This window comes from Paroedura picta, chromosome 16 (genome assembly GCF_049243985.1).
Source record: "Paroedura picta isolate Pp20150507F chromosome 16, Ppicta_v3.0, whole genome shotgun sequence".
NCBI lineage: Eukaryota > Metazoa > Chordata > Lepidosauria > Squamata > Gekkonidae > Paroedura > Paroedura picta.
The window spans coordinates 29,006,485-29,032,098 of NC_135384.1; the positions used below are offsets into that span (position 1 = coordinate 29,006,485).

A 25,614-nucleotide genomic window follows, 5' to 3' on the forward strand; every position below is an offset into this window, starting at 1 on the left:
CTTCTGGCGCTGCGTGCGAGGACACCCTCCGTCCAGGGGCCCATGGCCCGGAGGGAAGGGGGCGCTGAGGAGCCCCGCAGTGCCCATCCACGGCGGCAGCCAGGCCACACGTCCCAGTCCCCGCGGGGCCCCGGGCGCAGCCAGCCTGGGCAGCGCTTGGCACAGCCGTCGGGGGAGCACGGCGCCCAAGAGCTGCTAGAGAGGGGATCCGCTCAGGGGGACGCAGCCCCCCGGGCGCTCATCTATTGGCCCTTCTTCCTACCCAAGTGTTCTGGAAGCCCCCGCGCATTCCTCCTCGACGCAAGCGCCTTTGCCTGGTCCCGGGTTCGACTCCCCCCTCAGCCGTGGGCGCTCCCTGGAGCTGGGGCCAGCCGCATCCTCTCCGCCTGGCGCACCCCGCGGGGTTGTTGTGAGGAACCCGCGGGGGCGGTAGGCAAAGTCGGGCGCTAAAGTCTCCCGGCGGGGATTTCCCTTCCGTGTAACAGGGGGAAGCGGATCTTCCTGGTTCGATAGGCAGGCTATGTTCTCCAGGGCGCTGCGGGAGGGAGAAGCCCCTCCTCTGGCACTTGCAAACCAGCTAGATGACCCAGAGCTGTTCTTGCGGAGCAGTTCTCTCAGAGCTCTCTCAACCCCGCTTACCTCCCAGGGCGTCTGTTGGGGGGGGGAGGAGGAAGGGGGAAAGGCATTTGTAAGCCGCTTTGGCACTCCTTGGGGCAGTAAAAGACGGGCTAGGAAGCCCCGAATCGCCTTGCCGTCTTCCAATTCCTGTTGACTTCCGTGGCTGATGCCAACACGAGCTCTGCGGCGGAGCGATGCTGCGGCCGCGCCTTTCGCAGGGCTGACTCAGCCCGTCCTGTTCAGATAAGGAGCCAACGCGGAAACGCCAGCGCCCCGGAAGGCCGCGATCCGCCGCAGCGCACCTCTGCGCCATTCACAGACGGCGACCCCGAGCTGGCCTGGGCGGAGGGATGCCAGCCTCCAGGTGGGACCTGGGGATCCCCCGGAACTGTAGCACATCTCCAGACTGCAGAGAAGGAGGAAAGAGGCGCTTCGGAGGAGGGGGGAGGGTCTCTGGGGCTTTGTACCCCGCTACCCCTCTCAGGCTCCATCCCCAAATCTCCTGGCGTTTCCCTGCCTGGATCTGGCAACCTGCCCCTCCCTCTATTTCCCTGGACGGCAAGAGAGCACAGTGAGGGCTGTGTGAATGGGCACCCCCCCCCCCAGTGCATCTGAAGCAGGTTTTTCAACCAGGGTTTCATGAACTCCTGGGGTTCCCCAAATGGGTGGGAGTTAATTAATTTCTATATATTTTTTAAAAATATAAATTTCTTTGGTCATGTCATCATCCCCCCTCCCCAAATCCCCCCTCACTGGCAGTCTTCAAGCCAAGGTTGGATACACACTTTTCTTGGATGCTTTAGGATGCTCTGGGCTGATCCTGCGTTGAGCAGGGGGTTGGACTAGATGGCCTGTGTGGCCCCTTCCAACTCTATGGTTCTATGATTCTATGATTCTAAATTGCCCAAGCAGGGAGGGCAAATCCAGAAGTAGAGTCAGAAAGCCCAGTCTGGGGCCAGGAAGGCTTGCAATTCAAGAGATGGCAGGACAGGTGCCAGCATCCGCTGGGGCTGCCACCTGTGCTTAAAGTGGCCTTCTCTGCTGGCTCAGCCTTCATCCTGAGAAGACTCATCTCCTTGAAGCGGCCGACCGGTGCTGCTTGGTCCCTGAGCTGGCAGCTCCCTAAGTTAGGTGTCCCCTAAATACAAATATTCCAATTATATCAACATTTATGGTGCACAACCTAAAGTTTGAAAAGGTGAGGAGGGGCCGGGAGGCGTGATTATATTTAGCATTATGCCATTCAGCTGTTGTAATGCTATTTTTAATGATGTGTGGAAATGCCCAGTTTTGTAAGCTGCTTTGGGATGCCTTCAAGTAGTGAAAAGCGGGATATAAGGATAACAGCTCTTCTTCAAACTCATCCAGCTGCCAAGGAAGTACCCACAAATGTCTGCAGTTATACTGGGGGAAGTATATACTGGGCTTCTCACTAGCGTCTTTATTATTTGACTGGGTTTGGTTTATGTATATCCTAGCTTTCTCCCCCCTGGGGGCCCACATATATGTGACTGTCTTGTGGTCACCCAACCAGCTTCCGTAGCAGAGTGGGGATCCGAACCTGAGTCTCCCAGATCCTGTTCCCGCTCTCTAACCACTGTGCCACACTGTCCTGGTTTGGCCCATTGTGTCCAGATGGCCCACAGTCTGCAGGCAGAAAAGGTAATTGTGCAAGGAGAGACAAGAGGCCTAGCTGAGACCCAGCACAGTTTCATGGTTAGGAGCTGCAGCCTCTAATCTGGAGAACTGGGTTTCATACCCCACTCCTCTGGGTGACCTTGGGGCAGTCTCAGTTCTCTCAGAGCTCTCTTAGCCTACCTCACAGGGTGCCTGTGGTGGGGAGAGGAGCAATAGGCGATTGTAAGCTGCTTTGCAACTCCTTTGGGTACCAATAACTCAGGGTATATAAAAACAGCTCTTCTATAACTTCTTATTTGGGGACCATAACAACACCTGAGAAATCTAGTTTAAAACATCAGAAATTCCTCCAGTGTCTGTGACTGAACTATGCAGGTGAAAAGGGTGCACAATTCCAGCAGCCAGTGTGGGTCATGTGTTGAGACAGAGTGCTTTGTGAGAGCACCCATCTTCTGTTCTGCCTTCTCTCCCACCCAAAGGGGCACGATCCAAGGCAGGACAATTCCACGCACTTCTGGATATTGCCAAGCTCTGAATAGCCGCATTTTCTGTCTCGCCTGCAAACTGCTGTACGGAACATGAATCGGGGACCTTGCCAAACGGTTCCAGTTGTCAATCTCTGTGTGGGGTGGGAGCCTGTTGGGAGGGCATCCCTCCCTCCCCCCGCATGGGATTTTCCAAGCTCCTTTCTTGAACTGTCAGTTTCCAGTTTTTAACAACCCCTCCTCAGGTGCATAATCATCTCTCCCTCTCTCTCTTTTGGTAGTTAAAAGCAATTTTGGAAGAAGGGGGATCAAATCAGGAATGTGCCACTGGAAGGGGGGTGGGGTTAACCCTTCCCCCCTGCTCCAGTATCCCCCTGGGAGAGAGACGTACAGATATTATGAAGGCACCTCGGTGGGGCAGAGAGCAAAGAGGGAAGGGCAAGCTTAAAATCAAATGCCAGCAAGTAGCAATGGGCTTATGGTGTACCCGGCCGGGGGCTTTCACGTGAAGTGAGATGCACAAGTGGTCTGCCCTTGTATTCCTCTGCAGAGGCTTCCTTGGGGGTCTCCGATCCAAGTATCAACCCTGCTTTGCTTCCACAGTCTGATGAGATCCGTTTACATGTTGCTTTCCTCCCCACCATCCAAGGACTGAGAGAAGTAATTGTGGATCTTCCACATCCAGTTTGGATCCTGGTTTTCAGAGTCCTCTGACAACTACGAGGCACTCCCTTTCAAACTGTATACAATGTTGGAATTGGGAATGATCTATTTATGCCTTTTATACTCTGCCTTTCTTTCTGAGACTCCATGCAGATTACTCAAGCGTAGGAGCCAAAGTAAGTTGCTGGTGTCCTCTGTGCTGGGACATGCCCGATCTGCAGTGTGCATAATGGAGTAGAATGTCAAGGGCGTCCTGCAGGGGGCATCAGAGGAGAGAGATATTTGGCATAGATAGGACAGGAACTTCCAGATGATTTTTGAGCTATCGCCTCCAGTGTCCTGATTGGGTCAACAGAAGACTCCCTGCTTGCCCCCAGAACAGCAGCTGAATAGAGGGATGACTGCAGAGTGTGTGACTGTGATGTCCCCTTGTTGGTTTGAAGCAACAGAACAGAGTATTAGGTCAATGGCAACACACAAAAACATGCCAAGAAACCATGAGGTTTCTTGACGAACCTGGGAGGGTTTCCTGAATAGATGGGAGTTAATGAACTAATTTTATATATTTGTGTTTAATTTGTTATGTTTAGTTTGTTAAACACAATTATGATATGCCCATAAATTGTCATGCCGACTGCCCCCCCTTCCCAGAATGGCCAGTGATGGGCCAGGAGGGGGTGGGAAGGCGAGGGGCCCCGGGTGGGCGTGTCCACAGCTCTGCTTCCCAACCCTATTCTGCAGGATCCTGCCCCTTCTGGGGTTTCTCAAAGCATGAAGAATGTTTCAGGGGTTTCTCTATGGCAAGGCGGTTGAGAAAGGCTGGCCCACCCCAGCACTATGTTGCCGTGTCTCCTCTTTTCCACCCGAGGGCAGCATCTCCTCACGAAAGCCTCCGTCCCAGGGCCCTGCCAAGCCCCCTGTTGCAAAGGCTATATTTAGCTGGTCCCCCCCATACAGCTCCAGTTTGTTCTCTCTTTTGCTGGTTGCTCTGTGTCCACGCTGAATAATTATGAGCGGGCTGAACCTTCCTACCCGCCCCCCAGACTCTGTCCTTTTGCTGGCCCTCTGTAGCCTCAACAGGCTGAGGGCTGGAAACACAACCCCAGTTGGACAGAACCTTCACGTCTAAGGGTTGCATTTGGAGAGGGAGAACAGGCAAATAGCAGGCAGGGGGGAAACGGAAGAAGAAAATGTATCTCTGGGGCTTTAAACCTGTTTCTGCCACACCGTGGAAGCTGGGTCCAGCTTTTAAAATGGTCCCCAGAGATACAGGGATACCTCTTAGAAGGGGGGTGAGTACAGGTGGGGCTTTTTTTGCTTTTTATGGGCTGCGCAGGCTTTTAAATGCTTTGCTCCTGCAGCTGGGGCTGCCAAATCCTGAGGCTCTTCTCGATGGGTCTGAAGAGAAGCTGGGGCGGCCATTTTGTAAATGGCTCCTCCTCCTACGGCAGCCATTTTATGGGGTACACGTCAGTAAGGCAAATAAACTGCCTCCAAATTCCAAAAGGGTCCACAAGCTCAGAAAGGTCAAGGACCCCCACTTCCTGGCTGCTTCTTGATATCTCCCATCGGCATCCTATCATGTGGTTTATTGGATATCCCACCCTATATTATTGTTATGCCAATAAATGACTGGCTATGCAAAGGGGGGGGGCAAACTGTAGCTCTCCAGAGGTCCATGGACTACAATCCCCGTTAACCCCTGCCAGAACCATTTTGGGTCTGGTAGCCCATGGACCTCCGGAGAACTACAGCTCAGCCATCCCTGCAGAATCTACCTTGAATCCCAGACTAGAAATGTAAATAAATATTTTAAAAATCTTGAGTCCAGGGACACCGTTAAGATGAAGAAAGCTTGAATCTGGGTGCGTCTCAGGAATAAAAATTTGCTGGTCGTAAAGGTGCCGTTGGACTCAAACCCGGTTCTCTTGCTTCAGACCTACACGGCCACCCACCTGCGTAAACATATAAATGCCTCGATCTGTCTGTAGCAATGATCGGGAAATATTATTGAGCGCCATCCCATGAGAAGCTTTGGCTGACCGTTTTCTGAACATCGGACCTCTGTTTCCTCTGGCCAGCTGGCAGCCCAGTTCCGGCCACTTCCTATCGGATTTCGAGGAATAATTTTCTTGCAAGGGACCGGACTGATCAATCACTTCCTCATAGGCTCCACCGGGTGGCGCTGTGCTGCTTCAAATCAGGCATCCTCTTTTGCTTAAAAGTGTTTGCAATGCATGCGCCAATAAGGAAAACATTGGAAATGCAAGGAAGCCTTTGGAAGAGAGCTGAGGACTGAGGGTAAAGTGACTCTGACACTTTACAGCTCTCCCTTCGGAGCTTTTATTGGCTGCTGGACATATTTTAGATGGGTTAAGGGCTGGTGCGTGTGAACACCAGACCTTTGAAGAAGCCCTATAAGGCTCCTTTTGGTTCACATAGTGCAGAGCAGACTGGTCTGCAATAGTTCTAGTTTCCCCTCCCCAAACAAACACTTTTGGGTTTTAAACCTGCTTTGTGGCCAGAGGCCTGGCTCTGCACCTGCCCCGAAATCTGGCACCTGGATGGACTCAGCCTACTTCAGCAGATGACATTGAATGCAAACTGGTGGGATGTTTTGGGGGTGGGTGGGGTTGGGGCTCAGCCAAACTGTGGGACTGTGAGGCTCTTTTTATTGTTTTCCGGTGCGATGCAAAACCAGTCCCTTTTGGGCCTGTGGGTCGGGACGTTGAAGGAAGGGGGTCAGGTTGCAGCCCGGAGCAGTGGGGGCGGGAGAGGGGATTAGGTCTGTCCCGGAGGCTGTGGGGGTCCCTCCCAGCCCTGGAGGAGGGAAGTTTCCATGCCACAAACGGGCAGTGACCGACCAACCCGTGACAAAGGAGGGAAAGGCGGCAGGAGAGAATAGGCCCCCCGCAGGGCCCGTTCCCATGGAGACCCCAAGGAAGCCTGAACCAGCCTTGCGCTTTTCACAGCCCTCCTTTGAGTCCTGGAAGGCATTATGGCCACCAATAAAAGGCCCTCCTTCGGCCTCCCTCCTCAGCAGACCCTGGTTCATCCTTTCCCCTCCAGCCTCTGGGATCCGCTGATCCCAGGTGGAAGGTGGGGAGATCTAGGGCTGCTCCTCCTCCTTCCGTTCTCCTGCCCTTCCCACCACCACCATGGCGTCCTGTTAGGCAGGGGTAGTCAACCTGTGGTCCTTCAGGTGTTCATGGACTACAATTCCCATAAACCCCTGTTAGGGATCTAAGAGTGGGAAGGGGCCAGACAGGCCATCTAGTCCCACCCCTGCTTAAAGCAACCAGGAGAAGTAGCTATCCAGACCCTGCTTGAAAACCACCAGCGAGGGGGAGCTCACCACGTCCTTGGCCAGGTGGTAGCCTCTAATATAGAGAACTGGGCTTGATTCCCTGCTCCTTCTCCACATGCAGCTAGCTGGGTGACCTTGGGCTAGTCACAGTTCTCTTATGGTTCTTATCACAGAGCAGTTCTTTCAGGGCTCTCTCTCTCTCTCAGCCCTTCCCCAAAGGATGTCAGTTGCAGGGAGAGGAAGGGGAAAGTGTTAGTAAGCTGATTTGAGGTGTCATCAAGTGTAAAAAGTGGGGTATAAAAACAGCCTGGTGTCTCTTCTTTGAGAGCCAGCCTGGTGTCATAGTGAAGAGCAGTGGACCCTAATCCAGAGAACTGGGTTTTATCCCTCACTCCTCCTCCATATGCAGCCAGTCACCGTTTTCTCTCAGAGCTCTCTCAGCCCCTCCCCTCCCTCACAGGGTGTCTGTTGTGGGGAGAGGAAGGAAGGAGATTTGTTTGGTGACTCCTTTGCGTAGGAAAAAGTGGGGTACAAAAGAAACAGCTCTTTTTCTCCTCTTCCTCCTAGGAGCATTAGATATGAATTTTGTACTTATTTTGCAGTTTGAATCCTGCAGCGCCTCCATCCGGGCTGGCCTGCCGCTGTACCCATCTCTCTTCCTGCCCAGCTGGTTCTTCCTGATCCAAACCACCATATCTTAACCTCAGTTTCATCCAAGTCCTCTAACCCAGAATAACACCTTCCCCCTCCCCTCTCACACACCCCTCCCATGCTCAGGGGGTGGGTCCTGCAGGGGAAGGTCAGACGGCTGATTAAAGTACAGGATTCTACAGCAAGCCCAGGCAGAGGCTGGATGGTGTGTCCCGGGGCGAAATCCAACGTCCATTTCCACTTCTGACTCTTTCAGAGGGAGGTCAAAGCAGGAGGGGAGGGGACTTTTGGAAATGAACAGGAAGCTAGGCGATGTCGGTATGGAGTTGGGTGGGGGTCTTGGACCTCCCCTCCCCCCCCCACATCAGGGGGAAGATCCCAACACATCTGGACTCTCTCTAGACCGGACTCCTCCACAAGCCCTTGGGTTGACTCCAAACAATGCCCTGCTGTCGCTAGGTTTTGTCCCTCCCTCCCTCCCTCCCGGACAGACGCTCTCCTTGAATTGTCGAAGGTTCTCACAGCTGGTGGTTGTGGCTTTTCCAGGCAGTGTGGCCAGAGTGGTCTGGTTTTCTTCACTCCATGATGTTTCACCAGCAACCGTGGCAAATTAGGGTGGCAAAAGCAGCGGAGGAGGAAGAGGAGGAGAAGAATTGGTTTCTAAACTCCCAAAGGAGGCTCTCCCTCCCTTCTCTGTCCCCACAGCAGACACCCTGTGAGGCAGGGAGGACTGAGAGAGCTCTGAGAGAACTGGGACCGGCCCAAGGTCACCCAGCTGGCTGCCTGTGGAGGAGGAGTGGGGAATCAGACACGGTTCTCCAGCTTAGAAGCTGCTGCTCTTAATCCAGACACCACGCCAGCCCCCCCCCCTCCGGTTGATTGCCTGGTTTGGACCGTGTTCATTAAGTGGAGGTGGCGACCCCTTGCCCCATGTTTTCAATCCACTATCAAGGAGGGGGCAAGACCAACTTTCCACCGCACTTCAAATCCCCCCCGTTTTGAATTCTACTAGTTGGGGGAGATCAGCAAAAAGGTTTTAGAGAGCCAGCTGGACAGGCATAGGCGGTACCTGCCACGCCCTCCGAGAAGTAAAATGGCCCAGACATCTTGTACCACGTGATGGGTTATGCACACCTGTTGGAATATGCAAGAGCTTCATTGTGCATAATTGAGCGGAATATAAGAGTGTCCTGCAGGGGGCATCGAAGGAGATCTGTATTTAGCATAGTTAGATGAGGAATTTATAGCTCCTCTCCAGGCCACAGAGGTCAGTTCCCCTGGAGAAAAGGGCCACTGGGGAGGGGGGACTCCATGACATTATACTGCATTGAGGCCCCTCCCTGCCCCAAATCCCACCCCCTCCTGGCTCCACCCCCAAGACCTCTAGGTATTTCCCAACCTTTACATTAACACCCCCAACCAGGTATTTATTCACTTTATTTATACCCCGCCTTTCTCCCCAATGGGTACCCAAAAAAGTTGCCATCCTCCGCCTGCTCTCCATTTCAACCTGACAACAACCTTGCAAGGTAGTTTTGGCTGAATGGCCCATGGTGACCCAGCAAGCTTCCAAGCACCAGTAGGGATTCAAACCTGGGACCCAGATCCTTGTCCAACATTTTAACCATTATTGCAGAGAAATGTTTAGCCTGGACCGCTCCCTGATCTCCTAGTTTTGTTTTAACGCAGCGGGCCTTTGAAAAATTATTTATGGGATTTATTACCCACGACTCCCTGACAGCTCGCCTCCCATCTGCCATGCCAAGGGAGACAGCCCAGATGCCTCCTTATTTACTTTATTCATGTCCCCTCTCCTTCATGTCTTCACAACAATCCTGCAAGGTAGGTTAGGGTGAGGGTGTGTGGTTGCCCCAAGGTCACTCAGTGAGCTTCCAGGGCACCAATGCAGATTCAAACCCGGGTCTCCCAGGTCTAGTCTACGACGCCAAGCCGGCTCTCAATGACCGTGATGTAGAAAAAAAAAAAGAGAGTTTGGTATAATTCTGCAGAAGGGCTCCCAGGAGATTCAGAACCCAGGTCTGTATTCTGGACCCGTTGCAAGGCCACTGGGCATTTCTGGATTACGTGATTCCTGTTGTCAGCTTCCAGCAGCCAGAATATCCTTCCAGGATCTGGAATTCAGCATTGCTTTCTTCTGACTTGCGTCCCGCCTGAAAAACAGTCAGAGAGGCTTGAGGGAGAAGAAAGAAGCTGGTTTTGTTTTGTTTTTTGTTCACTACCAGAAGGAGTCCCAAAGTGGTTTATGAACCCCTTTCCCTTCCTCTCCCTGCAACAGACACCCTGGGAGGTAGATGGTGCTTAGAGAGCTCTGAGAGAACTGTGACTGGCCCCAGGTCACCCAGCTGGCTGCATGGGGAGGAGGAGGGGAGAACCAAACCCAGTTCTCCAGATTAGAAGCTGCCGCTCTTAACCACGACACCAAAAGTACGAAGAATGGTGGGAAAATGTTTTGACATTTGTGAAAAGCTCCCTGGGGTTTCTCCAGAGGCAGACCAAACCCCCAGCCTCCCTTGTCCCAAATTGCAGCAGGCTCCTGCCTTTGAACAAGGCATGGGGAAACCGTGCCCATTCTATATGGAGGGGCTGGGTGGGAAATCCTTCCTGACCTCCCCCTTTGCAAACTAGTAGCCGAGAGTTGCATGAGGCGCATGTGGCTTCTTGACCTGCCCAGGCCAGAAGCCTGGAGATAGAGGGGGAAATAACCTCTCGCCCATCTGTGCACAGAACAGAGTCCGAGTGCAACAAACTTACGTGCGTACACAAGTTTACAACTCGGATAAAACTCTGTTCTCCCGCTTAGGCCAACATGGCTGCCCACCTGACCCTATCCTCTCTCCGTGGATCAGCCGGTCAGTCGGCGAGCCCATCTGAAACACGGCGGCTCTCGCTGGCCTCTCTGACTCCGCCTGCCAACCTGTCCTGCCTAGGGAGCTCCTGGCATCCCAGGGGAGCAATCTGAAGGGCAAAGTTGCCCTTTTTATGTTGGAGCTTTTAACCTCAATCCGATTCTGCTTTGCATTTCAGAATCCCACGTGTGCGGTTCCCAATATATTGCGATCCGTCCTGAGCCTCCTGAGGAAGCGCAGAATGCAAGACTCACGGATAAAGAAATTGCCACCGCTGACAGGAGCGCCTCCGGCTGCTTGTCTGTGCGCCGTGCTGTGGAATCCTGGCCGGGAGAGCCTGTGGCCGGGCCCCGAGCCCCCTCCTTCCCCGCTCCCTCGGCCTTACCTTGCAAGAAGGGCCTCGGCCTTCTCGAGCCCGTCCAGATGGGCCGTGTGTGCGTCACGCATCCCTTGGAGACTTTTTTTTCAAGAAGCTGAAATCAGGTTAGGCTGGGGAACTGCCTTCCCAAGTTTTGCCTGCTCCCTTCCCCGACAAGCAGGCGGAATAAAGTTGGGGTGGGGAGAGGGGGAGGGGGGGAATGATTGACAGGGCTGAACTATAGACGCAACCCTTACCTTAGGGCCATGCGATCCCATTGGCTGTCCCCTGACACCCCCAAAGTGCAGCAAGAGGAGATTTGAGGAACTCATCAGCCAGGGGTGGGTGGGGGGGAAAAAGCGTCCCCGGAGGTGGATTTCTGACAACGCATAAAGTCATTTTCCACCTCTGGAGACTTTCGGGGGCTCCACTGGGTGTGCGAGCGCACGAGGGGGGTGGGGGGTGGGGGTGAAAAGGACCTGTGGTTTGGGGTGTTTTGGGATTTTTTGTTTGTTTTTTGCCGTTCTCTTTAAATGTTTTTCTGCGACCTTTGTGGAGAGCAGGGCTCTCCCTGACACCCAACCCGGACGAATGGATCACTACCTGCTTGGATTAGCCTTGGCTTTCCTGATCGGTGACTCAAAGGTCTTGGCTGGTTACCCCATTTGGTGGTAAGACTCCGCTTCCCCCTCGTCGCAACCCTTTTCGGGGTGACCGTCTTCGTTCATTCCCATCCTGTTCTTGTGCGTCCCCCTTATTCTGTCTTCGGGCTTCGCGTGGATTCCTGTGTTTGAACCTCCCACTTTGGGGGTGATGAATGCAAATCTTTCAGGATGAGGGCATCTCAGGGTTTTGTTTTTGCCCATCTGGAAGGGTATTGCTACGGGATAGTTCTACTTTCTAAAATGTGGCTGGAGACCCAGCTGCAGCAATCACTAGTGTCAAAAACAAGTTCTCGGGATGTAACTTTTAATCGGGGGACAATTAAAGTGTAAAGGCAGGTCTAGCCATATGTGCAGGAGGGAAGGTATCTTTGGGGTCCCTTGCTATTAAGGATTTTGTTACAGTTCACAAGAGAATATTGGCCAGGCTGCTAGCAAGGACATCCCCCTGATGTGTGGTTTGACTCTCATTAATGTGGCTTTCCTTCCCCTCTCTTCGTATGTCCTGGTTTGGAAGGGATGTAACCGGGCAGGTTTCTTCTTGTGAAATAGTTGGTTATAGCCTCAGCAGCGTTAACTGGGATGCTAAAATTCTAATTTCATGAAGGGTTTTTGTTTGTGGCCATAGGGATTTTGGCTCCCTGCTTGGGGGGCAAAAACGAAACTGGAAACATTTTTCTCTCCCAGCCGAAGCAGCTCTCTTGTGTCTCGTGCAAAGGTAGGAAGAGAAAAATGGGTCGAAGATTCATCTTTTGAAGGGGGAAATGTTATCAGCAAAGCTACAAAGCTGATCTTGGGATAATATCAGCAGCAAAGTTGATCTTGGGATAATTAGCTGGAGTTAGAATTCAATGGTTTAATGTTTAGGTCAATGTCTCTCTTTTTACGTTGAAATCCACATGTTGGATAATGTTCAAAGGAAACGCAGTTAGAAACTAGAAAAGGAACATTTCTCCTAAGAGCACTTAAATAAGCCACATTCTGCCCATGGTTTTTACGTTATTTGTTTCTTAAGTCCCTTCTAAACAAACGCACAAAGAAATGAGCTAGGCTGCAGTGTAGAAACCGGCTCACATTTTGATAAACCCTAACATTTTGCAACCCTAACATTCTGCTTACGGGCCCTCCCCCAGTATAATTCCCATAAATCTGAAGGATACATATGTAGTGCTTCTAAATTTACAAAAAAACGGCATCACATTATTTTTGCCTGATAATCTGGGAGTAAGGGGGAGACTTAAATCATAACAAAAACAAGTGGTTTTTCTTGCCAGATTGTTGATGAGTCACAGATTTGGGCGCGCAGCCAGGATATCTCCCCCCTTTGAGATCCTTTCGTTGAGGTTTGTCAACTCTCTGTTTGTCCTACTTTGATAACATCAGCTTCTGGCAGATTTTATGGATAAGCGGAAAGCGAGGCGCTTTGGATGGTAGGAATTAAAAGCTCTGTTGGAGGCTGGAGTCCTCTCGAGAGCCGTTCCTCGGAGGGCTGGATGTTGGCACCAAGGGTGACTGGCTTGCGGTCCCGTTGAAAATTAATCAGTTTAGAGACACGGAGTGGCATATTTTCATTGCAATTCCAGTCCTTCTGCTGGATGGAGGGGGATGAGATTAATTTCCCTCTTTTGGGTTTGCCTCCCCAAAATTGTCTTTACCTGTCCTTAGAAAAACCTGTCCCCCAGAGTCCCCTGAAATATACAAAAAACAAAGAGTCAAATCCCAGTTTTTAAAAAAACATGTAGATAATCTAGCATATATAATTCCACTAAGGTTGTACCCAGGATTCATTAGGTGCTCTATGTATCCGTCTAAATTAAGTTGGCACAATTGTGCTCCCTGAAGTACAGGAGAAAAAGCAGGAATAATAAGGACTAATAATAAGATGAAGCATGCTGATTGACTTGGCACTTAAAGGTGCATGTGTGCTAAAGTGGAGGTTTTGCTAAACCATGCATAATATGTCCCGAGTGGAGGGGGGGCTGCAGGAGACCCCCCTTCTGCCTTTCATCTTCTTGGGTGTTTTCTTGGTCCTTGTGCTTGGCTCCGTTTCACATCAGTGGCCATCAAGCGGTTTGCTCCTTCATCTTGCAAGGGTCCCTCAATGCTTTGCAAAGAGCCGATCGGTGGGTCCGAGCGCACAAGAGAGTTTCTTGCAAGATCTCATCCTCTGCCTTCGGGACAAGTTTTTGCAAGAGACGAGGGGGAGGGACCCAAACAGAAGCTTTCTTCAACTAGAACATGAGAGTGTAAGATTCTGTGAATTTAGGCAGATGGTGAGTGGGTGGGCAGAAGGGATTGTGTCTGAGCTTGGCTTTTGTGGCTCTTTTCCTTGCATGCCCAGGGAAATGCCCATTGCCACTTTGGAGTCGGGAGGCGAATTTCCTCCAGGCCAGACTGGCCAGAGTTTCTGGTTTTGTGGGGGCATCACTTGGGCAAGATAGGAGGGAAGGCAGTTGTGAAATCCCTGCATTCTGCAGGGGGTTGGACTAGATGACCCTGGAGTTCCCTTCCAACTTTATGATTCTATGGATAACAGCACGAACGTAGCTCTGTCTTCCCCACGTATCATGTATTTGGATGATAAATGCAAATCCTAGACCACTGGATTTAAGCATGTGCCGCCATTGAGATAACTTTTTAACAAGGAACAGCGAAAGAAGAACTTCCGGAGGAGTGGCTGTCCTGCCAGGAGGGGAAGGGATGGCCCTCTAGCCTCAGCCCACCAGAGACTACAAAAACACAGACCTGGCTGGCCTCAAAGAGGGAGGATGAGCCTAGGCCATGTCTGGGTCAAAGCAGAGGTCAGAGGGCAAAGCCATTTCCAGGAGGCAGGAGGAGGAGACAGGTCCAGGAAGCGGGCTGGTGGGAGAACCCCGGGGCGGGCCACAAATCAGAGAGACGGGCCATGCAGTCTCTCCTGGGAGTAAATCCCCCCCCCAAAAAAAAAGACCTGTGTCAGCTTCCGAAGAGACCCACGCAGCATTCCTCACTGAGGCTTAGAGTCTAGCAGCACTTCTATATAAAACTGGGATTTCTTCCGAGGAGGCCTCTCTTGGAATACTCTCGGGGGAGCGCTCCCACAACTTGGCTTACTTCCTCGAGCCCTGCACAGTCCTTTTCTCTCAGAGTATTGTTCAGCAGCATCCCTCGTTCCCAGTTATCATTTTGGATGTCTTTTGTCGGTTCACTGGAGAAAAGAGCTGCTTTGGGGGGGGGGGCGGGTAACGTCATAGCATTAGACTCCACTGAAGTCCCTCCCCTCCCCAAATCCCACCCACTCCTGACTCCACCCCAAACCCTGTGGGTATTTCCTAGCCAAGAGCTGATATGTAGAAAGACACATCTGGGCATGTGGCTCAGAACAGATCGATAAGGGAAGCGTGTACCGTTGAGCATAATATGTGACAACGTCATTAGTGGTTCATTGGACACGCAGGGGGTGGGGATGGGGGTGAGGAGCCTGGCTTTCCCTGCTCCTGCAGGAGAGGAGGGCTGCATCCTTTTGGTTGCTGGGAAGGGGCTGTGGCAGCTGCATGGTAGGTGGGGAGTTGACCCAGGGGGTGTGGAATGCGGCCTGCCTGCCGTACAGTAAAGGCGGAGGGGGGGGGATCCTGCTTTGCCTGCTGCCGACAGAAGAGCTCCAGGCTGATCTGATAAAACATGACAGGAGCCCTGAAAAATGTTTAAGGCTAGGCTCCCCCCTCCCCCCTCCATGTGTTTGCACCTTGACAGGGCAGGAGAAGTAGATTCCGAAAAGAGAAGAGAGCAGCACAGCAGCTCAAAGGGGTGGCAAGAGGGCCGTACGGGAAGGCCTGCTGACTCACAAAGCAGCCCACGGCACACGAGGAGAAAGTTCATTTTGCGATAGCCCGAGGCCTTCTGGGCCCGTTCTGCACACACTGCATAATGCACTTCCAGTGTGCTTTTGCAGGTGGATTTTCCTGTGCAGAACAAGAAAATCTACTTTGAAAGTGCATTGAAAGCACATTATCCTGCGTGTGCAGAAGGGGCGCAGCTGGACAGAAGCTTGCAAAACTGGAGCTGCTTATCTGCCTAAAGGGGGGCTGGCTACACATATTCGGCCTCTTTTTGATAAAGATTTAGGCGGGTCGCCCTGTTGGTCTTATGTTTTGTTTTTTTGGGGGGTAGTAAGCAGTGGGGTACAAAATACCCCCCAACTCTTCTACTTTACTGAAGGGGTCTGGTTAAGAGCTCCTCCACCTGCAGCCAGCTGGGTGAACTTGGGATAGTCACAGTCGTGTTTCAGCTGTTCCCCAGAGCAGTTCTCTCAAAGCTCTCTCAGTCCTGTTTGAGTTACAGTCCTGTTTGAGCGGTTCTTGCAGAGCCGTCCTCTCAGAGCTCTCTCTCAGGCTCACAGGGGGCCTGTTGTGGGGAGAGGAAGGGAAGGCGAATATAAGCTGCCTTGAGACTCCTTCAAGTAGTGAAAATGGGGTATGAAAACCAGCCAAGATGGCTGTTGCAGGAGGTGGAGCCAGCCACAAAATAGCTACTGCAGGAGGCGGAGCCAGCCAAAGAAGGAAGACCCTTGCGCTGTTTTGCCTGCTGCCGCCAACGCAATGCTACGCAGTCGGTCACCTCTCCAGAGGGAGCCTTGCTGGGCAAAAACTCACCTGACCTGGCCCATTTTCTCAAAGCACTCAGTGGGCGCTTCATAGAGACCCCCAAGCTGGACAGATTTTTGGCTGGAGGTGCTTTGCATCCAAAAAGTCTGCCATTCTTCTCTACGAGAGGTAGGAGCCCAAGGATTCACACAGCATGAAAGCCAAGTTTCTCTCAGGGCGATGGGATGATGGGTTAGGGCTGACCCTGCGTTGAGCAGGGGGTTGGACTAGATGGCCTGTATGGCCCCTTCCCACTCTAGGATTCTAGGATCCTATGATTCTAGGATTCTAGGATTCTATGAGTGAGGCCGCATCCAGCCTTCTGGATCTGGACTCCGATCCACTCCCGAGCATCGGTGGGGTGTCCAGAGCCTTAGCGCATCCTCTGCTCGCACCCCTTGGGTTCCCTTCCAGGGCGCACGTGAGCCGGATGCTTCTGGGTGGATTACACGGTGAACTGACTCCATTGTGGGCCCTGCCGCAGGAGCCGGCCCCCCCCCTCCCGCACCCCGCCCACGGACAAGAGGGCCTAAGCTTCTCCCAATGAGGTAGCCAGGGAAACGGCCCGGTGGGGTTAAGGATGCCTCTCGCGTCAGGGCTGCCCTTTTGAGAAGGGGCACTCTTGGCAGGGGGGAGCCAAAGAAAGGATCATAAGGAGAAAAGTTTCGGAAAGTTCACCGGGGACAAGTTGCCGAATGGCTGGCACCCCTGCTCCGGCCTACCTGCCTTCTGATCAAAGCAGCCCAAGGATGGCACGTCAGTGTTCCAAAAAGGGATAGAGACGAGATCTTTTGGTCCCCAACTTGTCCCCTGGATTTGGGGGTTCCAAATGACCAGCCCTCTTTCTGAAAGCATACAGAAACAACTTACAATATTTATAATTTGCCATTCGATGGTGGCGGAAAACCTGGAGAATGGATGAATTCCGAAATGGAAGACTGTGAGTCTTCCAATGGTTCTTCATTGTATTACAGCAAAAACCGGTTGAGGATTTTGGAACTGCCTATGTTTTTGGGTCTAATAATTGGCTTTTGAATGGATTTCTACCACTGGTCAACAGAAGGAGAGGGATGCTATACTATTGAAAATCAGTTATAATGAGATTACCCCTGATCGCGGTATTCCGACTGCGAGTGGTATAAAAACAAGCTCTCCTTTGCTGCCTTTTCCTCCTTTGCTTTCCTTCTTCCGTGTCTTGTTGGGCTTCGGACAGTGAGATTCAGGGGAGTCCAGTGTGATTGTTTGTGCATGAAATTCATCCACAGAGAAGGCTCTGGCCAAATCAGGTTATGCGCCAGGTCGATGGAGGCCTCTTTTGCAGGTGGGCTGTGAGGCCCTGAGGATGCTGGTTCAGCACCTTCTCTTGGAGAGCTCCCCGGGGCACAAAAACTGACCAGCCAGCAGGCAGACGGATGCTCTCCGTTTCCTGTATGCTAGGACGGAAGGAAGAAATCTCCTCTCCCAATTAGAAAAGGCTTCTGATGGTGTGAATGTCAGTTTGGCGTTACAGGCAAGGCTTCATGCAGAACACAAGCACTGGGCCCTGAAACTTATCGTCCATTAGTTATCACCCCTTCATGAAATATCACATTGTGTGATAGGCACCAAACCTCTGAATCCCAGAGACAGGAGACAAGATCAGGAGAAGGCCTTGGCTTCTATGCCCTGTTGTTGGTCCTCCAGGCAAACTGGTTGGCCCCTGTGTGAGAGAGGATGCAGGGCTAGAAGGGCCACTGGTCTGATCCAGCAGGGCTCTCCTGATGTTCTTAGGAAGGCCTCTATGCCCTGTTGTTGGTTGTTCAGAGGAGAGGGGGACAGGAGAGCAACAGCTGGCAAAGAGTGCTGTGTGTGTGTGTGTGTGGGGGGGGGAATGATGCCTTAAAGAAGCCAGACGAGCAGGACATGGAATTGGGGTTGGACTAGATGACCCTGGAGGTCCCTTCCAAATCTATGATTCTATGATTCAAGCTGTGTGTGAAGATGCCTTTGGGACTGGCTTTCTTAACCAGAGTTTTGTGAAACCCTGTTGTTGTTGTTTTGTTGTTGTTTGTTTGTTTTTGAGAATCCTGAAGGGTTTCTCGAATGGGTGGGAGTTAATTTTCTATATATATTTTAGAAATTTGTCATGCGTTTATCGGGTGATATGACCATATATGCCTGCCCTCCCCAAATGGCCAATGGTGGGCCTGGAGGGGGTGGGAAGGGGCGGGGAAGGGGTGTGTGTCCACAGCTCTTCTTCCCAACCATTTCCTGCATGATCGTGCCTCTTCTGAGGTTTTTCGAAACCTGAGGAATGTTTGGGGGGTTTTCCCTATGGTAAAAAGGCTGCTTCGGGATGTCTGCTAACAGGAGGGGGCGTTTTGCTGGGCCTGGGTGCAAACAGCAGCTGAGCGTGAGGTGGGCCCCTCTCCGCAGGCCTCTTCATGCGTGCCTTGCCTCTGCTCTCTCCTTGCAGGTCCCTGGCTCTGGGCCAGCAGTATACCTCTCTGGGGTCCCAGCCCATCCTGTGCGGTTCCATCCCAGGCCTGGTGCCCAAGCAACTCCGCTTCTGCCGGAACTACATCGAGATCATGCCCAGCGTGGCCGAAGGGGTGAAATTGGGCATTCAGGAGTGCCAGCACCAGTTCCGGGGGCGGCGTTGGAACTGCACCACCATCGATGACAGCCTGGCCATCTTTGGTCCGGTCCTAGACAAAGGTACGGCCCCTGCCCTGGCTGCCCTGGCCCCCGTTCAGGCCCTGCCGTCTGAGGGGGTCAAAGGAGCAGGGTTCGGTAAAAGTCCGGATCGGACCCTGGAGCAGACGGGTCAGATTCAGTGGAAGGCAAGAATTCTGGACAGAGTTATGCAGAATCTTTACATCAGTTGGAGACTTATACTCTTGTATAACATAATTCAATAGCCTGGAACCCTTGTTGGTGTCTAAGCTGTTGCTGGACTCAGATTTAACGGTTCTGATGCAGACCCAGCAGGGCTGTCTTGGGAAACTAGGGCCAACTGATCAATAAGCTGCCAACGCATTTCTCACTCTGCTTCGAAAAGCAATTCCAAATCGAAAACGGCATCCAAAGCCTTTTAGATCAGGCTGGGTTTAAAATATCTCTCTACAGTTGCATGCTAGAGATAGGAAGATCTGCTGGATCATTCGGCCCAGTTCTTATTTTAAAACCGACAAAGGAGATGAGAAATAGACCCTCCCCCACGCAAACAAACGGGCAGATCCAGTTAGACTGAGCAAGCAAGATAAAAGTGAAGGGCCTATAAGATCTACGTCCCTTTGGGCTTCTTCTGGCTAAACATAGAAACAGGTGACCATTCATTTGTAGTCTCTATCCTGGGCTAGGAATTTTACCATTTCCCCCAATGTTATTCCTGTCCTCTCATCCCCCAGCTTTCTGATCACGCGTAGTAAAAAAATCCCATTCCTTTATGCTAGTTATGTCTTTCTCAATGGCCCCCAGGACTGGCCTGAAAGTTCAGGTGATGAAGAGTTGGTTATTACACGCCACTTTTCTCTACCAGAAGGAGTCTCAAGGGGGCTTCCCTTCCTCTTAGCTAGCAGCTAAGGAAACCAGGGGGCATCTGAGGCCAAACCAGAGACCTGCCACAGCCCTTTGGGAGAAGCATCAGGGCTTTGTATCTACAGGAAGGCTGAGGCCGGACCCTCCGGCTGCAAAATGCCCAGCAGCAACGCGATAACCCGGCTGTCTTTTCCAACGGGGACGGGGACGACCCATTTGCATTTCAAGAGCGAGCTGCAGGGAAGCGCAGAGGCGATTCCAAGACCGCATGGGTGGCAGAGCGGGAGAGAAAATGAGCTTAGAGGCAGGAGGAAAGAGCTAAGCCCCCCATCCCCACTGGGCGCCAGGGCAAGGGATATCATCGCAGGCCCCGGACCGATGCGCGACCCTGCGCCATTCACACGCCCTTTGGCCACCGCCGGCCCAGGAGGGGAGGACCAGCCGCAGAGGTCTCAATAGAAGATTTCCGAGCCTGCCGGGTGGGTCTGTGGTGCGACGGCGGGGCAGGGAGGCTGCGGGCCCCGTTGCCAAGGGGTGGCCGCGGGGAATGCCAGCGTGGGTACCGCTGGGCCTGGCGGAAACATTCCACATTATGTGGGTAATACAGTGTGACACCGGTCAGACAATGGCAAATTGAGAGACCCAGCAGGTAACGGGTCTGGATCGGAGGCCGGCACAGTGAGACACTGTCAAGCGCCCCTAATCCGCCCGGGCTGAGCCGCTCGCTGCTTCTGGGAAATCTCTCAAGCCTCCATCCCTCACACACAAGACAATCCCAAGATCGGGAGGCGGGGAGGGGGGGGGAGGGAGCAGTGTGTGTGTGTGTTGGGGGGGGGGAGGGTTTTTCCAAGATGGTTATTCTCAACCTGCTTGAAGAATGGGCCTGCTGAACAGCCCGGGCTGCTTTTGAGACGGCGGCCCTCGAATTCCCACCCCCGGTTGTGTTTTTAGGCAAAACAAATGAGCAAAACTCATCCCCGCCGTAAGGGAAAGAGATTTCGCTGGATCAGGATGCAATCTGTCCGGAGTTTGCAAAGACAGGGCAGAATATAAACCCCCAAATTAATGAATTGATTTGTGTTCACCCCCCAAAACTGTGGCAGGCTCCACAACCGGACATTACGGAGCTGGAGCCATTCTAGGTCTGCCCCCCCCCCAAAAAAAGTTACTTTCAGAAATGGTTGTCCCCGCTAAAATTGAGCATGAGCCCCCATCCTGAGGATTACCGACCTGTATAAGCCGCTTTGAGACTCCTTCGGGGAGAGAAAAGCGGCATATAAGAACCGACTCTTCTTCTTCTCCTATTCTGGCTCTGAGCAAGGCTTTTTTGGCACAAAGTCACCAATGTGTCCAGTAGAAATATTTCCTGCACTCAAAAGGTGAGCACCTATTTCAGTTTAGCCAATAAAACAATTCAAACGGCAGCTGCTCTTTTAGCCCTGACCGTCAACTCCCAGCCTGGCGAGGACTGGTCAGTGAGCAAAGGAAACCAGGTTGATAAAGAATAAGGCAGTTAGACATGACCAAAACTGCACAGCTGAGGGCTGGTGGTGGCTAACAACAATCTAGTTGCAATACTGTGTGATGTCCTGTATTTTTGGTGCCGGAGGGCCACAGGGGGAGGGCTTCTGGAGTCCTGGCCCCATTGGTGGGCCTCCTGATGGCCCCTGGGTTTTGGCCCCTGAGTGACACAGAGTGCTGGACCGGGTGGGCCATTGGCCTGATCCAACATGGCTTCTCTTAGGTTCTTAGGAAGCTCAGAATCCTCTCGGTGTCCTCAGCAAAGAAAGATTCCGTAAAACCAGGGACCGCCGTATTCCGGAACAAGCACAAGAACGGTGTCCGTGGCAGAGAACGGGGGGAGAAGAGTCGTTTCGGGGGCCAGGAATGTAACGTTTCCCTTTCCTTTGCAGCGACCCGAGAGTCTGCCTTTGTCCACGCCATCGCCTCCGCAGGGGTGGCGTTTGCCGTCACCCGCTCCTGCGCCGAAGGGACTTCCACCATCTGCGGCTGCGACTCGCACCACAAGGGCCCCCCCGGGGAAGGGTGGAAGTGGGGCGGCTGCAGCGAGGATGCCGACTTTGGCGTGCTCGTCTCCCGGGAGTTTGCCGATGCGCGGGAAAACCGGCCGGATGCGCGCTCCGCCATGAACAGGCATAACAACGAAGCCGGCAGAACAGTAAGTGGCGTCTCTGGCTTTCAGAGGAAGGTGGGCCCAGCTCTTTCGGCCCAAAGCACAGGGGTGTGTGGGCTGGACTAGGAGGTGGCAGACCTGGGGTCACAGTTCCATGTGGGCTGAACGTGGGCCTTGCATTCTCCTTGAGCAAAAACTACCGCACAGAGAACAAAATGGGGAAGGGAGAACCAAGGATGGTTCTATTGGGCACCTTGAGAACATGGATCAGGCCAATAGCCCATCTTGTCCAGCCTCCTGCTTCACACAGTGGCCAACCAGCCCTTCTGAATGGTCAACAGGGCATAGAGGCCGAGGCCTTCATAAGAACCTAAGACGAGCCCTGCTGGATCAGACCAGTGAGGGTCCATCTAGTCCAGCCTCCCGTCTCACACAGTGGCTTACAAGGCGATTGTAAGCTGCTTTGAGACTCCTTCTGGTAGGGAAAGTGGGGTACAAAAAAAACCCCAGCTCTTCATCATCATCTGGCAAGAAAGGTAATGACCAGTTGCTCCCAGGCTGCTTCCGGCCCACCATCCATTTTTGATGGCCTATACCCGGCCTACGCTGCAAACGTTGCACAAAACTGACGTGGTCTTCCTCGTGTGTTTCTGCTTCCTTCTGGGTAGACCATCCTGGACCACATGCACCTGAAATGCAAGTGCCACGGCCTGTCGGGCAGCTGCGAGGTGAAAACGTGCTGGTGGGCCCAACCCGATTTCCGGGCCATCGGAGACTACTTGAAGGACAAGTACGACAGCGCTTCGGAGATGGTGGTGGAGAAACACCGGGAGTCCCGCGGGTGGGTGGAGACCCTGCGGGCCAAGTACGCCCTCTTCAAGCCGCCCACAGAGCGCGACTTGGTCTACTATGAAAACTCGCCCAACTTCTGCGAGCCCAACCCAGAGACCGGCTCCTTCGGCACCCGGGACAGGACGTGCAACGTGACTTCACACGGCATCGACGGCTGTGATCTGCTGTGCTGTGGCCGGGGCCACAACACGAGGACAGAGAAACGGAAGGAGAAGTGCCACTGCATCTTCCACTGGTGCTGCTACGTCAGCTGCCAGGAATGCATCCGGATTTACGACGTCCACACCTGCAAATAAGAAGGTGGGTGCGCGCAGGGCAAAGGGCCGGGCTGCCGCAGGGCAGAATAGGAATCCAAAGCCGGCACCGTGGCCCAGTTCAAGAATGGGAGTTGGGAATTCCTTGGACCAAGTCTCCCCTCCGCGCTTCCAAAGTACAAGAGAGCAATGGGAAGGTCAGGGTAGCCAATGGGGAGGGCTGACCCATGGTTCACCTTTTGGGCAACAGTGGTTTCCGGGCTGCGTGGCCGTGCTCTGGTGGTCTGCGTTTTCACACGGCCAAGCCCAGGCCGACTGTTAGCCTCAAGGCGGGAAGCAGAGTTAGCCATGGAAGCAGTTCCATTCCCCGGCTGTTCCTCAAGGGGGAAAGCAGGGGATGGATATGTCCATTGAGCACCCCTTCATCCTACTCTCCGTCTTGCAAGAATCCTCCCGTGGCACAATCGCCATCCCACGGCCACACAGCCCAGAAAACCCACACCAGTCCATTGGCTCTGGCTGTAAAAACCTTCAACAATGCACCTTTGGGCGCCTTACCATGTTTGTATTTTTTTCCCTGTGCAACTTTTTTTAAAAAATGGGAATGCAACAAGCAGACCTTTAAAAACCTGCACATCATGCAGTTTATGCTGGTTAAGGAAAGCCATGGTGGCCTTCAAAAGGGAGCCGTGACCACCCAAAGCAGGGCCAAACTTGGCTTTAGCTTCTGCACCCTCAACCTTCATGGTATCGAAAGCAGAGACGAGCCGCGGGGAAGGTGGGCCGCAGGCTGTGACTGTGCTCTTTGTGTTTTTTCCTTTCCCTGGAAAGAGCCTCTTGGTGCAGCCGGAGGATAAAATGGAAGCGAACGACTGCTGGAGAGCTGCAGCCACAGCCGTGGCACCCTCCCGCCACCCGGCTTCGGTTGAGGACAATGGACCCAACGTCACCCACAAGCTGAGGCAGCCAAAGGGGAGGGGTTGGGCGTGTGAGAGAGGAAGGAGTCGTCTGGAAATCGCCCCCACCGAAACTGGACCTCTTTGGACTCTACCAGCCCCGCCAGCATCTTCCTTGTTCCCTGGTTCTGCTGCAGTGGCCAAATTCAGATCACAAAGCTATCGAGGCGGTGCTCTCTCTGTTCGGGCACAGGCCATTCGGCAAACATTCTTGCATGGAGGATGTCGCTCTGGCCCAGTGAGTTGCCTTTCACCTCCCGGACACATCTCCGTGGACAACCTGGATTTGCAGTGGTGGCCAGCGCCTCGATTTCGTTTTCAAGGGGGCGGGAAGAAAACGCCCGCATGCCTTTCCCTGTCAAGCAGGATTTGCCCGAATTCATAAAGCAGAGTCTCCATGTCCTTACCCAGGTGTTGTCATCAGTCAAAGGTGACCCAGCGAAATAATGTTTGTACGTACGCACACAGTTTTATTTAATGTGTATATACATTTTTTTGTTATTATAATCCAGGCATTTTTCTAAAGGACTGGGATGGGGGAGAAGCCCAAAACGGCGGCAATGTTTAGTCCAGCTGTTTCAAAAGTTATACCCATTTGAAAATGTTTGCTTTTTTTCCGGCTAGTGGAACAATAGGATGGCCGCCGATCCTTGAGACAGACCTGCTGCCCCAATTTAGTTTTATCCGAGGAACTGTTCTGGATTTTCCCAGAAGAGCCCAGAAACCGTTGTCTGGGAAGGGTGCTGGGAATTCTCTTAAAGATTCTGGGCCCCTTCCTTAGCACTACAGTTTTTTGGGGGAGCGGTAGAGCAGGTGACTATTAATGACAATTAAACTAAAAATATTAAGCGTCCACGTCTGTTTTTTAAAAACAACATCTACAAAGAATTCCCGATGCGTTTTGGCCATAAAAGGCTTCTTCGGGGGAAGCGACTTGTCTGTCTTCCGATGATTCTGCAAAAAGGAGTGAAAGGTCTACCTTGGCTTTGTTTTTCCACCCTTGTGATGGCCACAGCTCTTTGTTTTCTGGTCCTTTGGTCAAAAAGTCATCCACCTTTGCTTGGACGTTACCTGGTAATGCTTTCCTCAACTGTTTTGACCATTGGGAAACCCCTGAAACATTCTTCAGGCTTTGAGAAACTCCAGAAGTAGCACAATCAGGCAGAATAGGGTTGGGAAGCAGAGCTGTGGACATGCCCACCTGGGGCCCCTCTCCTTCCCACCCCCTCCAGGCCCATCATTGGCCCTTTAGACTCCCATCTATTCGGGAAGCCCTTCCAGGGCCGTCAAGAGACCCCTGGGGTAGAGTGACACAAAGAGCAGCAAGAGCCCGGGTAGAACCATCAGTGGCTGAAAGCTGAAGTTTAAAGGCGCACTAGCTCGGGAGGGGACATGGGAGCCCACCGTCCAGAAATTCCCAGACTTTGAAATTTGCAAATGAAAACTCCGACAAATGCAGTCATCTTGAAGGGGAGGCTGACTTTAAAAAGGTGCTTGTGGGTTTTTAATTAATCCTTCATAGGATTAATTCTTCCCCTTCATTGTTTCCCCCAGAGTAGCCAGATATTCCACATCCAGATGAGGGAGAAGGTGGAACACCTGCAGGCCCTTCCGCTCAGCTGCATCCCAAGTTCTTTCCAAAGCTGTCTAGGGTTTTCCGCCTCTTAAAAAACTGCTATATTCTGAAAATGCTCTTTTTATAATTATTTATTATACCATGTATATACCTTCGAGTTAACTAAGATTATATATATATTATATATAAATATATATATATATATATATTTGAAGAAAATATATTTCATCTTTCTTTGGTCCTTTTAAGTCATTAAAGGTAAAGGCACTTAAAAACGGTGAGTTTTTTTTATTGATTTAATAGATTTATAGCGGAATGATTGGCTGGGGGGAGGTGAACTGGCCAATACCGAACCTGGGAAATCTGCTGTGACGAGTTTAAAATGGAGCAGAGGGAAATCTGCTAGGTGTGTCGGCACAATTCTTTTTCACAATCAGCAGGAGAGAAGCCAA

The 25,614-nt window shown here is 52.4% G+C and overlaps 1 protein-coding gene and 1 long non-coding RNA gene across 5 annotated transcripts; one reads left to right on the top strand and one right to left on the bottom strand.

The window, feature by feature from the left end:
* The first annotated feature begins 677 nt into the window (after nucleotides 1-677).
* WNT3 (Wnt family member 3) lies at nucleotides 678-25,441 on the top strand. Of its 4 annotated transcripts, none has more exons than XM_077314387.1 (6): nucleotides 678-982; nucleotides 10,408-10,712; nucleotides 18,327-18,568; nucleotides 21,304-21,569; nucleotides 22,193-22,676; nucleotides 23,462-25,441. In XM_077314387.1, exons 2-5 carry the CDS (start codon nucleotides 10,471-10,473, stop codon nucleotides 22,670-22,672), a joined length of 1,230 nt encoding a protein of 409 aa, XP_077170502.1. In that variant the 5' UTR covers nucleotides 678-982; nucleotides 10,408-10,470; the 3' UTR covers nucleotides 22,673-22,676; nucleotides 23,462-25,441. The 4 variants fall into 4 exon arrangements, with proteins under 4 accessions (XP_077170502.1, XP_077170503.1, XP_077170501.1 ...); XM_077314388.1 differs by lacking the exon at nucleotides 678-982 and adding an exon at nucleotides 10,125-10,134; XM_077314386.1 differs by lacking the exon at nucleotides 678-982 and having other exon boundaries at nucleotides 10,347-10,712.
* Nucleotides 9,145-10,756, bottom strand: LOC143825944 (uncharacterized). The gene is made up of 2 exons (XR_013226996.1): nucleotides 10,615-10,756; nucleotides 9,145-9,533 (listed from the first exon to the last, which is right to left on the bottom strand). It is a non-coding gene; the product is annotated as an uncharacterized LOC143825944 (long non-coding RNA).
* Nucleotides 25,442-25,614: the final 173 nt, after the last annotated feature.